Below are 14,983 nucleotides of genomic sequence, written 5' to 3' on the forward strand. Positions count from 1 at the left end.
TTGAGTGAATGATGAAATGCTTGTTGAAATTGAAGTGACAAATATGGGAGGTTATTCAACTCCCTGAAGACATTAAGCATTAATAGTTTGGCGATATTTTGTGAGTGGTTTGGTTTTAGGAACAAGCCAGTTGAAAAGAAAAACGGGAATTAACTGCGGCAACGGGAGATATCTCTGATATCTTTGCTGCAACTTGGGTTACTTGTTTGTTTGAGTCCCAACCAAGAATTTAGTTGTGATAGCCCTTTCCCAAGATGGTTTGGATATCCACCGATTAAAAGATATCTATAATACTTTGAAATTAAATGAACCTACGTGTGTTGTAATGCCAGTTTTCTTAGATGTTGTTTTAAAAAGATTTGGAATTACAACAGCATCCAAAAAAATTGGAATTACTATTCACATGGGTTCATTTCGACTTTTGTGTCGATGAACATTTATATTTTCATTGTTGATATTCTGTATTTAGATAGAATGCATTATGTTTGGAAATTAGTCCAAGAAACTGTGGTATTTTCTGCTACGTATTACTACTGGTAATGTGGTGTCAGCTAAAGATGTAAAATTTGCAGATCATGAATTTTTATGTGTCCAAATTGGCAATTATTATTCGATGTCGGTTGCCTATTCAAAGTGAATCACTCAAGGAGACGGTGCTGATTAAAATGATAATTCTACAAATATTGTTGCACTAAAGTAATATAACGGGGAGTACACATCATACTCAGTCAACTAAAAACCAACCTAGCAAGTTCAAACATGCTATCAATTTATAATTACCAATAGTTCTAATTGTGAATGATCAACGAAAGGTTAACTTAGTATAATTAAATATGTTGGTTTTGCTCCTATGACATCACTCAATTTAATTAATCCAAAAAATTGGAAGTGGTCAAACGATATTATAACTTTAATTTTCGTTGGAATATCATAATTAGTAACTATCACTAAATATGAATTGTTAACAGAATATCAAATGGTGTACGTCGAACTTCATATGAACCAATCAAGTATTCTCCAACTAATGATAGAAATAAAAAATTAAAAATCTTAAAACAGATCCCGAAGTCTTGTTAAAATGACCATCAAGTTCATCATGGAGCGGAAAGAAAAGCTAAAAGCAGAAAACATAAAACAAATGTGCAAAATTTATGATCTCACTAACGACTATTGAAGTCCTAGCGTTACTTGCCAGGTGATTTCAATAGATTGGCGAAATTAAGAACTAAGTCTAACTCTCCTGAGATCTTTAACATTAAAGAGATCATATTTGCTAAAATGCTTATTTTGATGTGATCAGCAAATAAAGGACAATATAGAAGTCTGTTGGTAATAAATATTTAATAATAATACATTAAAGTAACTAAAAATATATACAATAAAATTTTTCATATTTTTTCATTTTCATAAATCTTCGTAAATTTCAATTCAACTAACTCGATCCTTTAACATTTGTAGAAAGTGTATCAAAAATAACACTTATTTCATCCATTGCATTTTTAACAAATGGTAATTCAAAAAATCCATAACTTTCATTTTTAACTAATTCTGTAAATAATATAGTTAAACCCCAAGGATGTGGTTTATTTACAATTCTTCTTTCTAATAATACTCTAGTTATAATTTCTTGAATTATTAATTTTGTATTATTTGAACCAGTATTATTCCAAATTGAATTTGAACTAAAAAAATGTAACATTATTCCAATAAACCAATGAGTATGACTATTTGGATATCTTAATTGATTTGCTATACTATTAATCATAATATATTTAAATTCATTACTTCCATTATTCATTAAATCAACTAATAATGCAACTTGTGATGTTTTTGTATTGAAACCTCTATTATTTGGTGATCTATCTGCAACTACATTCATTCCAACATGTAAAACTAATGCATTAATTAATTTTGTATTGAAATTTATTACCTCCGAATAACCAAATTCATCAGTATTTTTAGGATTATTTAATTTTAATCCATTATAAATAGATTTCATTAAATTTGGTGATGGAATTCTTAAAAAATTTTCAACTGGTTTTTTCAATCCAATTTTTGATAAATCTTCTATTGGTTTGTAATAAATTGATGGAGCATCGTTTATTTCTGGTAATCTTTCAACTTTTAAACCTTGAGTAAATGGATCAGGTACAACAATTGATTTTGGAGTAGCTGATAATACTATATTTTTTAATTGAATATAACTTCTTGGTATTGCAGTTACTAATTGATAATGACATTCAACTAAAAATTCAGGATAATCATGTAATAAACCAACAAAAATTCTATTAATTGCTTTATATACAACATTTAAAACTTCTGCATTATTATTCCTACTTTGATAAGTTTGTTGAAATTTTAATAATGATGATAATAATTTAACAGCTATTCCATATCCAACTTTTTCCTGTAATTCTAATATTTTAGGTAAAAACATTCTATGACTAATTAATGAAATCCAAGCAAATGTAAAACCTGGGAAAACTAAAGGTTGTAAAGAATTAAAAATTTGTCCCATAAATTCATAAAATTCAACATCAAGTGATTTTGTAGCATCTTCATCTAAAATTGAAGCATCACTCCATGTAGATAATAATGATGAAAAAAATCTAAAATATGCTCTTTCATTCCATGTTGACTTAGCATCTTCATGTTCATTAATTAAACTTAATAAAACAACTGATACAATTTTTTTCAAATATTGAATAGCTTGATCATTAGATTCAATACATAATACAATTTTAATTGCTAATATAGCTAAACTATCAACTGATAAATAAGCTTCATGTTGAGTCCTACTTCTTAATTCATGTTCTGTAGTAAATAAAATTGTAGATATTTCAATAGCTGCTTTCCAAAATGTTCTAAAATATTCTGGATTAGTTAAAATACCAGAATCAATTAATTCAGCAACAAATTTATCTTGAGCTATTTTAGTATCTTCATTTCCATGAGTTAATAATCTAACCCATTCTGCAAAAACATAACCTAATTGAGAAAATAATTCATTTGATGATAATGAAGTTAAAGAATTAGGAGAAACACTTAAAGCATCGAATAATTTATCAGTTTCTTCTTTTGCTTCATTTTCTTCTGTTGTAAATTGTTCTTTATTTTTAAAATCATATAATGCATCTAAAGTATTTGCAAATTCAGATCTTAAAGCAATTGGACGAGTTGTATCATCAGATTTAAAAATATTTAATAATAAACTTGAACTAAATTTAATAACTGATGGATTAAAAGATTCTTTAATTAATTTACCTAATGAAGCATCTAATTTTATTGGTTGAATTAATTGAACTTTTAATAAAGATAAAATAACAGGCATATTAAATTTTCTTTGATCTGATGAATGAACTAACCACCAAGTAACATCTTTTGCAGTTGATGGAGAATAATCACATAATTTATCTAATATAACAACATAAACTTCATTAGTCATTGGATTATCATGAATTTGAGTAAATAAACAATTTACAGCATATTGAGCTGCTTTTAATAATAAATCTGGATATTTTAAAGCATTTTGTTGAGCTATTGCTAATGCTTGAGTTAATGTAGCCATTATTGGATGATTTGGTGGTAAATCAGATAATTTATTTTCTGGAACTTCTGAAACCATTTGAATTGCCTTTTCACAAAGCTGGGTAATGGCAGTAAATAAATGTTCTTGAGATATAACATCTTCTTGTATTAAATGTGTAGGAGGTTGTTGTACTGGGAAATCATGAGCAAGTTGTTGCTGTTGGGTTTGAGGTTGAGGTTGGGGTTGTTGTTGTTGAGTTGGTAATGGTTGAGTTAATGATGGTTGAGTATGTAATTGAGGTTGTTGTGGTTGTGGTTGTACTAAATTTGTAGCAACTCCTGGTGGAGGAGCAACACCAGGTCCTAAACGTTGAGTTAATTGATCACCTCTAAGTTCACCAAATTGTTGATAAATTTTGAGTTGTTGAGCACTTAATCCCTTTGGACTTAATCCTAATGGTTCAGGTAATCTTAATGAATATTCAGGAGTTCCTTCTTCAATAAATGTTTCATCTAATCTATTACGTTCACGTTTTAAAATATATGGTTTCATTTTTTCTTCAATTAAATCTGAAATATTTGTTGAAGCAATTTTATCAACAATATCAACACATAATCCAACATTAGCTTGAATAGCATTACTTAATTCAATCATTGGAATTTCATTTGGATTATTACCCAATAATTGTAACATTGTAGCTTCAATAGTTTCAGATAATAATTTTTTACCACTACATAAAACCATACTATGAGATAATTGTTGAGCTAATTTATGATAACTTTTTCTAATTTTATCAACATCTCTTTCAGTTGCAAAATCTTTTTTAATTAGAAATTCTGTGGTGATTAAAACTGCTTCTGAAACTCTATTCATTATTGGTATAGCACATTCACGAACTGCTCTAGATAATGAAGCTTGAAATGCTCTTCTTAAATTAGCATGTTGTGTGAATATCGAATTACCTGCAAGAGCACTGAAACTTGTATCCAAACCGGGTTCTGCTTGAGGTTGTTGTTGAGGTTGTGGTTGTTGTTGTGGTAATTGTTGAGGTTGTGATTGTTGCGGTTGAGATTGCTGTGGTTGCGGTTGTTGTTGTTGTTGTTGCTGAAGTTGGATAGGGTTGGCTTGCGGCTGTTGTAACATTGGGTGTTGAAGTTGTTGTTGTTGAAATTGTTTTTCACCACCTTGTTGAAAGAAAGGTAAATCTCCACTTAAAGGTTGTTGAGAAGAAGAATCTAAACTTAATCTTGAAAAACCATTTGTTAAATTATTACCTGGTTGAGGTAAAACTCCAAATTTTATAGCTAAATTAGTTGGATCTGGATTATGATCTCTTATAATTGAACTTTGATTAAAATTTTTAATTTTTAAATTTAATGAATTAAATAATACTTCAATTTCAAATTTTAATTGTAATTTTAAATCAGCATTATGATATAATTCAACCAAGACTTCTAAAATACCCAATACCCAAGGATTTGGTGGTTTAAAAACTTTTGAATATTGAGCTTGTGATAAAATTTTACAAACAAATGGTAATATTAATGGTAATGATTTAAAATCAAAAGATTCAACTAATAAAAATTTAATTGCAATTAAATTTCGTTTCAAAGGTTTATCATTTGCTAAAGTTATCATACCTAACCAAGCACCTAAATTTTTTAAATTATGTCTTTTATTATCATTACTTAATTTAATACTCTCAATTACTTCTCTTATTGTAGTATTCATTACATATTCGGTGAATATGGCATTTTTAAAAGATTTAACTAAGTCAGCATACAATGAATGATTATTTGGTTCTTGTTTAGCTCTATCACCAACTAAATAATCAGCAAACCATGAAAAATATTGTTCTTTTAAATATTCTTGAAATTCAACAAGTCTTAAATTTTCTGAAGTCATATTATTTACAAGGAATAATAATTTATCTTTAACTTCTTCATCTGGTTGCTCTTGTTTTATAGAACCAATTGTATGTTCAACATAATTTATAGATTGATATTTATGACCAATATCAGGAGTTGAAACTTGAGTTGTTGTTCCAGTTTTACCACAAGCAATACCATTAGCAGCATCTTTTACAATTTGATACATTTTTGAATGAGTAGATAATGATCTACATTCTAATAAATGTTTACAATAAATTGGATATTCATGTAATTTTGATTTGAAATTATATAATGATTGAACAGCAAATTTAAATAATTTAGATTCTGGAGGTTGATTACATGATTCCCAAATAAAATTTAATGCAACAGTTAAAGTTGTTCCATGAATTAAATCATTTTCTAATAATGCACCAAATAATAAAGAAGTTGAAGCTAATGCAGCTAAAGGATATTCTGCAAAAAATTTATATTCATCTAATAATGAATGAATCATACATGCAAAAACATCTTGTTGATGAGGATCATTACTTGATTTCATTTTAATTAATATATCAATAATTTCAGGAATATCTATTGCTTTACTATACATCTTGGAATAATAATCTTTCATTTCAATTTCAACTTCAATTGGGAAAAAAGGAGATTTTGATTCATTTTGTAAAATTATTTCATCTGATCCATTACCAAAATTTATTAATCTTGGATATGTTGTTAATAATAAAATTTGTAAGTTTTTTAATTTTTCTAAATCTACTAATCCATTACTGCTTTTTAAGACTTCTAGTAAATAATATGAAGTTTGGATTTTTAAAACGGGAAAAGTCACTGGATTAGGTTGAGGTGGTTGTTGCTGTTGTTGTTGTTGTTGTTGATGTTGTTGACTCGTTTCATAATCCTTTTGTGCTCTTTCATTCAATACTTCAAGTAAATTTTGATAAACTAAACTCTTCAATTGTGGATCTTTAAATTTTAATTCCAATTCCTTTTTATAATCAAAATCATAAAAACTTGATTCAACCAATAGTTTAAGAGCAAATTTTAAATCTATATTCCATAATTTTTGTAAAATATCTTGCAAGATATTATTTTTTAATGCTATGATCACAACTTTATGAGCTGCTTCAATGTTATTTCTATTTTTAAAATATTCAATAATTTTATTTGAAGATTGTCCATTTTCTTGTAAAATTTTTAAAATTTTAGGTAATGCAATTGATTCACTATCCATTAAAAGATAAAATAAAGTATCAATTAAATCTTTAACAAATTGTGATTTTTCAACCATTGATAATGCAGCTGCCAAGATATATTCTGGAAATACTCTATAATCATGTTCAAATATTTGATTTAAAAATGAATTTAATTTACGATCTTGATCAGTTAATTGTTGATGTTGATTTTCTTGTGTTTGAATTTTATTTATAACCAGTAATTCTAATTTACCAATATTTATAAATTTTAAAATATTTCTACGAGATTGCTGTGGTGGTGGTATTGATGCTAATGTTGATTTATCTTCTTCAAAACAAAGAGCTAAATTTTGCAGTAATGAAATATCATAACTTCCTTGTGATCCATCTGATGATTGTAAAATATACAACAAGGTTTTATCAAACCACCAATCATAATTTAAAAAAATATCCAATGGTCCTTGTTTAAAATCTAATGAAGATAAAAATTGTATAACACTTGCTACTGATGGTTGAATATTTCTTTTACTTGATTCAAATAAATTTTGATGTACATGATTAAAAACTTCATACCAATTTATATTTAATCTTGCTTGTTGTTCTATTGCAATAAATGAAGATTTTAATTGTGCTCCTTTTGCATTAGCTTCAGGTAAACTTAATTGAGATTGATAAGAATGAACAATACCTTGTGAACCAGGTATTAAAATTTCAGATAATACTAAAGCAATACTTGAATCAATTTCTTCAGGTTTTAACTGTACAAGATTAGATAATAATTTTTCAGGTATTATATTTTCAAACCCAATTTCATTAATAAAATGTTTAAAAGACATATTTAACAAGTTTTGATAAAATTTATCAATTGGTGTTAATGAAAGTTTAAAGGCTTTTATTGAATTTAAAGTTAATAATTTTCCAAAAAATGGGAAGTAAGGTTTATTCAAAATATAATCTAATAATAAATTCCAATTATAATTTGTTGGGAATTTGTTTGTTGAAATTAAATTAATTAAATCCGTTGATTTATCTTTAATATATGATTTAACTTGTTCAGAATTTGATTTATTTTGATATCTGACAACTAAAATAAATGATAATATAAGTTTGACTTTAAATTTTTCAATAAATTCAAGGATATTAATTTTTTCAAAATTTAATTTATCAAGATGTGTAAAGAATAAATCACAATATTGTAAATCTATATCTATTTGAATTAATTCTTTATTAATTAATTCTTCAATTGGATTTAATTCTTTTGATTTAAAGTTACTAAGTCTTATACAATTAACTAATTTTTCGTAATAATTATTAATTATAATTGGATTCTTGGTTTGTTTACTTAAAATGAAATGAATTTGTAAAAAATGAGATTCTATAGATGATAAAGTAACAGTAGTAATTAATATTGAAATTTGATTAATTAAAATTTTAGATAATTCAGGATTATCTATTTTATATGCAAGTGGTGTATTGTTTTTATTTGTAATATTTGATTCTTCTTTATTTTCCAGTTTTTGACTTTGGCCCTTGGGGCTTATTTTAGATGATGAAGAAGACACGATTTTTTTATGTAATTAAAACACAATTGATTAATATTTTTTCAAAATTGTGATTTCCAAAAAAAATCTAAGTATTGTAAAGTGTATATATGCTAATGATTGATTGATTCTTTAATGAATCTTTATGGTATCTTCTTCAAGATGTATTTGGCTGTTGTAAAGTTTATTGATGTAAGGAAATATTTGATTTGATAGATGTTTTAATAAGTTGATTTTTTTTGTTCAGTTGATCTCTCTATATAAAATTATTATCAATTTTACACTCCACTATATAAAAATGACATTTACCCGGATGAAAAGAGTATCACCAACAGTAAGAGATGGATATTCATACAAAGCAATAAGGAAAGGAAGTACTTAAAGTAAATGATACTTGTATATCTATATTACCAAAAATCATCTTCATCCCAATTTTCTTTCCTTCTATCATTACTACTATTTTCTAAATTTTCTTTAGTAAATAAATCACCATATGGATCAGAATTTTTTAATTTTTGATTTGAATATTGTTTTTCTAATTCTTTTGATTCTCTTTCTAATCTTTTTCGTTCATTCATGAGTTCTCTATTAAATAAATCTTGTTCTTTTAAGAATTCTTCTGTTGATTTTTCAATTTTTGTCTTATTTAATTTATTAATTATACTATTATCCCTCTTAGCTATATTATATCTTTTAACTTGTTTATTATTTTTGAAAGTAACTGTCCCTGTATCCATTGATCCATCAGTATATAAATTTTCAACTGGTGTGTAACATATACTTATATTATTTAATTTATTTCCTTTTATTGAATTTGATTTAGTTAATTGACATATTTGTAATAATAAATATTCATCAATTTTGAAATTATCAAATGATTTCCATTCCAATATTTGTTCTTGAGTTAATTGTAAATATAAATGAGCTGATGAATGATTATCAACATGAAACCAAATATTTTTGGGGTTTGAATTTTTAATTAATGGATCATTTTCAAATTTATCTTTTCCCATATATATTATATGTGTAGTAATTGTATTTTCATCTTCATAACCATCTAATGTGAAATCTGATAATTCATTGTTTGTTGAAGTTGTAGTTTTAGCTGTAAAATAATAAACCATTTTTGATTTAGCTATGCACAATGGCACACACTATATTGAGGAAATTGAAAATTTAACGAGAAGTTTAATAATGAATAGGACTTAAATGTATCTAATGAGTACTTTTATCCATTCATACACAGTCTCAATGAAGACCTTTATTCATCATTAAGCAGCATGGATAGTGTAATTCATGCATTTGGGGATTGCTGATGCTAAATGATAAAAAGTTAAGCCTATTGTATTATTATAGGATTTTGCAGCACCTTGAATTTTTGCAACAATTTGAATTTTACCACTCAAGTTTATACAACTGAGGAGATAAAACCATAGACACATAATTGCGTTATGATGCTAAGTAGTATTTCAAGGTGATCATAATAGATAAGTGGGACAACCGCAATTGGTTTATACTCTTGCAAGACTTTGTTCAATTTTAAGACTTTTGGTGTCAAATTCAGATCGATTGGAGAGTTGAAACCAGAATGAGTAAGTCGTAAAAAATCTAATCATTCGGCAGTACTACATCTGTGAAGGCTATAATTTATTCTTCAAAAGACCATAAATCGAAATATAAACTATGCTAGGATGATATTGATCTAAGGAGTTTTACTGGACTAAGTCGCTCAAGTAAAAGCCTAACATCCGTACCTCAGTACTTCTTGCAGTCAATCGACTTTTGAGAATTTGCAATTACAGATATCAGAGGCATACTTATACTACCAGGTTTACTAATTCATTTCTGCTGAAAACTGTTTGAATAAATTACCAATAGTGGTTTCTAAATTGATTGGGTATGAAATAGAAGGTGATTTGTAAAAAGTTATATTTTCAAACTCCATATCAGAACATAAAATACATGTACAAACAAAAGAACCATTCACACTAAAAACAGCAATTTGATCACAAGAGTATGTATTCAATTTAAACTTTTCTACCACCCTGTTATGTATAAAGTTAATATTAATACTATTATCTAGAATCTTAGGTAAAATATCAATACCATTTGTCCAAACATGAGAAATAATATTGAAAGATTGATGAGTAAACATAACAATAACATCTTTTAGAAACAAAAGAAGCAGCCTTGGAGTATGTCCACTTTAGAAAAAATTACGCTCAGTATATCGTCTAAAGGAAAATCAGAAATGATATAATAAAAGGAGTTGATTTTTATCATGAATATTGGTGCAACTGTTCAAGACTTTTTAAGAATAAGTTATCAGTCTCGTTCAACTTTCATTTACTTCTTATCGTAATTTAAACCAAACATTTGTTAAATTTAATAACCACCTACTTTTGGACTTGTAAGCCAGTCTCGTTCAACTTTCATTTACTTCTTCTCGTAGGTGATTATTACATTTAACAAATGTTTGTATTAAATCATTCTATATTCTTATTATTCTTTGTTTGTTATTTTTAATATGGATTAGTATTGTAACTTTGAATAATAATATACGAACTGGAGTTAATGAACTGAATAATCCAAATAAGCATTAGCAATGAATTTGAAAGATTCAAGTTATAAATAATCTGCAAGTTATGATAATATTAAAGCCGATTGAAATAAGATTGAGTCTAATCCACTGTGGCCTATGTTGATTGTAGTAATAACATTGTTGATTATTTGTTGTTGAAAGTCGATATAGAATTGAAAAAGAAAAAGTGGTGGAAAATAAATGAAACAAATTTTACAAGTAAATTAAAAAGTTTATATAGTAAGTTCTGATTACATAAGAGAGATAGTGTGCATTACATAATACAATTTTTGTTTTGTATAAAATAAGCTTTGTGTTAAAATTTGTTTTGTGTCCGGGGGGTATTTAACGACTTTGGATTCTATTATGAAACAAGAGTTGTATTTCACGACACGACAATATTTTGACGCGGCAATTACAACCAAAATTATTTTGCGCTTTTCTCTCCCTTTAGATTAATTCGCGTAAACAAAAGAATTTTAAGGTACAATACATTATTTACTTAATAAAGTAATTTTATAATAACAAAGAGAAATAGAACGATATTTTCAATATTCAAGTTGACAATTTACATTCACCATCCACCAGATAACTGAATAATTTGCCTTACAAGGTTCAAAGAATAGTCTAGTAAAGAAATAAAGACTCAAACAGAACTCACTCAGTGTTCTAGTTCTCATTTTCACCCAAAAAATATTTTGTTGCAAAACTTACTCAATAAATTATGATTGATTTTGAATCATTAATTGAATTTGAAGAATCTTTATGTATTGGATACTTAAATGATCATAAAATATTATTAAATAATTTATCATTAAAAATTGAACATTTAAGATCAAATGAAGAAGATCATATAGAAATTTCATTAAATGAAGAAGGGAGTGAAGATGAAGAAGAAGATGATATTACACTGATACAGAGTAATATTGAAATAGAAAATAAGGACATTATTACAGAATTAAAACAGACAATTGATTTATATGACATTACAAAAGATGAATTCCTAACTTGTATAGATTGTGGAAATCATTTAAATATTCCAATTTTAACTAAACCATGTTGCATATCTTACAAAGAATACACTCAAAATCTACTACGAAACAAAAATTCATTAGATTATAAATATTGGTTATCATTTATTGATAATCCAACAAGAACAATAAATTCATTACCTTATTTAACAGAATTTTATTTAAAAAATAAATTACCACAAAATTTAAGATCTTCAATTTGGATAAAATTATATTTATTAAATTTAAACAAAATCCCCAACTCCATTAATTTTATTTTTAAAAATTTTCAACATTCATATAATTTAGAAATTTCAAATCAAATTTCAAAAGATTTGAAAAGGACATTCCCTAATTTAATTTTTTTTCAAAATCAAAAAACAATTGATGATTTAACTATTGTTTTAAATTTATATTCAAATTATGATTTAGAATTAGGTTATTGTCAAGGCTTGATATTTCTTGTGGGGATAATATATTATAATTTAAATCAATCTTCAAAATTAACTTTCTTTGCATTGACTAATATAATGGAAATTGAAAAAGAATTACATGAAATATTTACATCAAATAAGATGAAAAGTACGCTAAATTTATGGTTTTTACAATTCTTGAGAATCTTGAAAGAAGTGAATTTAGAAATTTATGAATTTTTTAAACAAGATTTTAAAATTATGAAAATTTTCCTTTTCCAATGGTGGTTATCATTTTTAAGTTCTCATATACCTTATAATGGATCAAATATTATAAATTTAATAATGGATTTTTGTCATTTTCAAAGTTGGAAAATTGGTATATTTAAGTTGAGTTTGGGATTATTAATTATAAATAAAGAATTACTATCAAATTTAGATTTTAACAAAGATGAAGAAATTATATTACAATTTTTGTTAAATGAAGATAAATGGAATTCAGTATTGAAAAATATTGATGGGTTTTTTGGTGAATTATTATTTTCTTGGGATGATAATTTATTTTTAAATTTACCTAATGAATTTAATAAATTTGAAAATTCCTTAATTAATGATGATATCGATAATGATGAAATAGTAAATAAGTTAAATCCACAACAACGTAAATTACCAATACTATCAAGTATAAAAGCAATATCACAAATTTTTAAACAACAACAACCAAAAATATATAAAAGAGAAAGATCAAATACAACTACATCTTCAATTATATCAACAATTTCAACAAATTCTTCAAATACTTCAATCACCAACAATAATAATTCAAAATTATCTTTATTTTCAAACACGTTTAAAAATTTTAAAATTGATTCAAATAATTCAATATATTCTACTCAGCAAGAAATTCAAAAAGATAGTGAAAATTTAGATAATGAAATTGATTTATTAACCATTGAAAATGAAAAATTAAAAAATTTATTAAGACAATCTTATTTTATGATCAATAACAGAAATAATGGTATCGATGAATTTAATGTTAAATGTTTAAGTGATGAAATTGGAAAAGTTTTAGATGTTTGAGGCAGGTTCTTGACAATAGAGTTACTAAGTTTTGTCTATAAGTAAATAGTTACAATTTGTCATAAACACAGGAACTGGATTCTCAAAACGAAGAAAGAAATGTAATACTTTACTCTTATTTGACTACAGCCGTACAAGTGTCTCGAGTACGTTTCGAGTACACAAATCTTTGGACTCAACTGAGAATAAGTAATGATATTACAAATGAGAAACGTAGATCAATGGGTAATTTGAAACAGATTCTGTGCCTCAAGTTTAAAATAACAAATCGGTCACTTTGTCAAATTCAAGAAGGTTAAAGATTTTAAATTGAATTTAACTCATTTCAATTCTTAAACTCCTCACATCACTTGAAAGGTCTTTAATATTTGAAAAAAATAAATTATCGTATATTAAAATTTTTGAATGATTTCACATTCTTTTTTAAATTGAACAATTATTTATAAAACCCATGAACAAATCCCATGTAAAACAATTCATATGATTCATTAGTATTAGATCCATGCTATCAAACAAATAATTGGAACCCAACTTGAATTTGTATAAGTAATAATGAACTTTTGAAGGTAAAAATAATATCTCTTAGTAAAATCATTTTAAGCATCCAATTTAACAGGAAATTTTCCACTTGATCTTTGATCATCCCATTTTTCAACCCAATCTAAAGGACATAAACTTGTAAAAGTCTTAAAAAAAATTTGACAAGGTTCAAATTCTTCACCTTTTACATTAATACATTTATGATAATCAATATATGATTGAGCACAATGTTTTGATTGATTTTGATTTGGGAAACGTGGATCAAATTGTGGTGTTTCAAATTTGAATGTTGCTGGATCAATTGCCATTGTTAATTGGTTGTTTTTGTTGTTGTAGTTGTTAGAAAGTTAATATCTCCTTTTGATAGATGGTTTTACTATTTGGTTTGAATGGTTGAAAAAAACATCCGACCTAATTTGATGTAAGTGGTAGCATTCCTCTTAGTAATATTAATTTAAATTCATTGGATACTTTCCTAATTTAAACAACTCTGGGTAGTGTATATAAATCATGTTCCTATAAATAAATTGAATTACTAGCCAAATAAGTTTGAGGTCAATATGACTATGAATAAAAATGAATGAATTGCAACAAGGAAAGATAAAGAGTTAAAATACTAGCAAAATGATGTTAGAATCAGGTAAGATATGAAAGCTATTTACAACACCCAAATATAGGTCCAATTATTTGTTGGTAATATTTATATTCATAATGTTAAACGAGATCATTGAGTTACACTTTTTCATCCGCTAACCATCCTCGACTAAACCTTACTAATATGTCCTGCAAAAGTTTCAAATTTTTATCTTTTACCCACATATACTTTTGGATTCAACCAACAACCAAACATGGAAGAATTGTATTTGTCAAATTAAATTTGTTTCATCATTGAGTAGTTGTTGAATGCAATACTTGTTTTTGCAGTATAGCAAATGGTTATGAGGATCAATGTGATAATTTGGCACATATAATCTTTCTGTGTGTGGTTGGTTGTTGAGTACAAAGCTTGTTTTTGCTGTGATTCAAACGGCTGTAAGTGATAAGCAGCTAAATCCAAAGTAGGAAAATTGAGAAGAGTTATTTTGTGGCTTTCTACAGATAGGAAAACTTTTGAGATTTGGAGGAAGTTTTTAAGTCTTTCAGACTCATGCAAAGTCAGAGTCTCATTTATATCCTACTATGAGTTATCAAATTATCAGATGGTGAT

The 14,983-nt window shown here is 26.2% G+C and overlaps 4 protein-coding genes across 4 annotated transcripts; 1 reads left to right on the plus strand and 3 right to left on the minus strand. All coding sequences in view use genetic code 12, as the record gives it.

Annotated features, from left to right (window-relative positions):
- Positions 1 to 1,432: 1,432 nt before the first annotated feature.
- CDC39 (CCR4-NOT core subunit) lies at positions 1,433 to 8,457 on the minus strand (the record flags this gene model as incomplete). The annotated part of the gene is made up of 2 exons (XM_051756183.1): positions 1,433 to 8,140; positions 8,437 to 8,457. The coding sequence occupies 2 exons, from the start codon at positions 8,455 to 8,457 to the stop codon at positions 1,433 to 1,435; spliced, it is 6,729 nt and encodes a 2,242-aa protein (XP_051615902.1).
- A 102-nt stretch (positions 8,458 to 8,559) lies between these two features.
- KGF55_001593 (uncharacterized protein) lies at positions 8,560 to 9,276 on the minus strand (the record flags this gene model as incomplete). The annotated part of the gene is made up of 1 exon (XM_051756184.1): positions 8,560 to 9,276. One exon carries the CDS (start codon positions 9,274 to 9,276, stop codon positions 8,560 to 8,562), a length of 717 nt encoding a protein of 238 aa, XP_051615903.1.
- Positions 9,277 to 11,457: 2,181 nt separating this feature from the next.
- KGF55_001594 (TBC domain-containing protein) lies at positions 11,458 to 13,236 on the plus strand (the record flags this gene model as incomplete). The annotated part of the gene is made up of 1 exon (XM_051756185.1): positions 11,458 to 13,236. One exon carries the CDS (start codon positions 11,458 to 11,460, stop codon positions 13,234 to 13,236), a length of 1,779 nt encoding a protein of 592 aa, XP_051615904.1.
- A 596-nt stretch (positions 13,237 to 13,832) lies between these two features.
- KGF55_001595 (cytochrome c oxidase subunit VIb) lies at positions 13,833 to 14,084 on the minus strand (the record flags this gene model as incomplete). Its single annotated transcript, XM_051756186.1, has 1 exon — positions 13,833 to 14,084. One exon carries the CDS (start codon positions 14,082 to 14,084, stop codon positions 13,833 to 13,835), a length of 252 nt encoding a protein of 83 aa, XP_051615905.1.
- Positions 14,085 to 14,983: the final 899 nt, after the last annotated feature.

This window comes from Candida pseudojiufengensis, assembly GCF_024610245.1.
Source record: "Candida pseudojiufengensis strain CBS 10847 chromosome Unknown scaffold9, whole genome shotgun sequence".
Lineage (NCBI taxonomy): Eukaryota > Fungi > Ascomycota > Pichiomycetes > Serinales > Debaryomycetaceae > Lodderomyces > Lodderomyces pseudojiufengensis.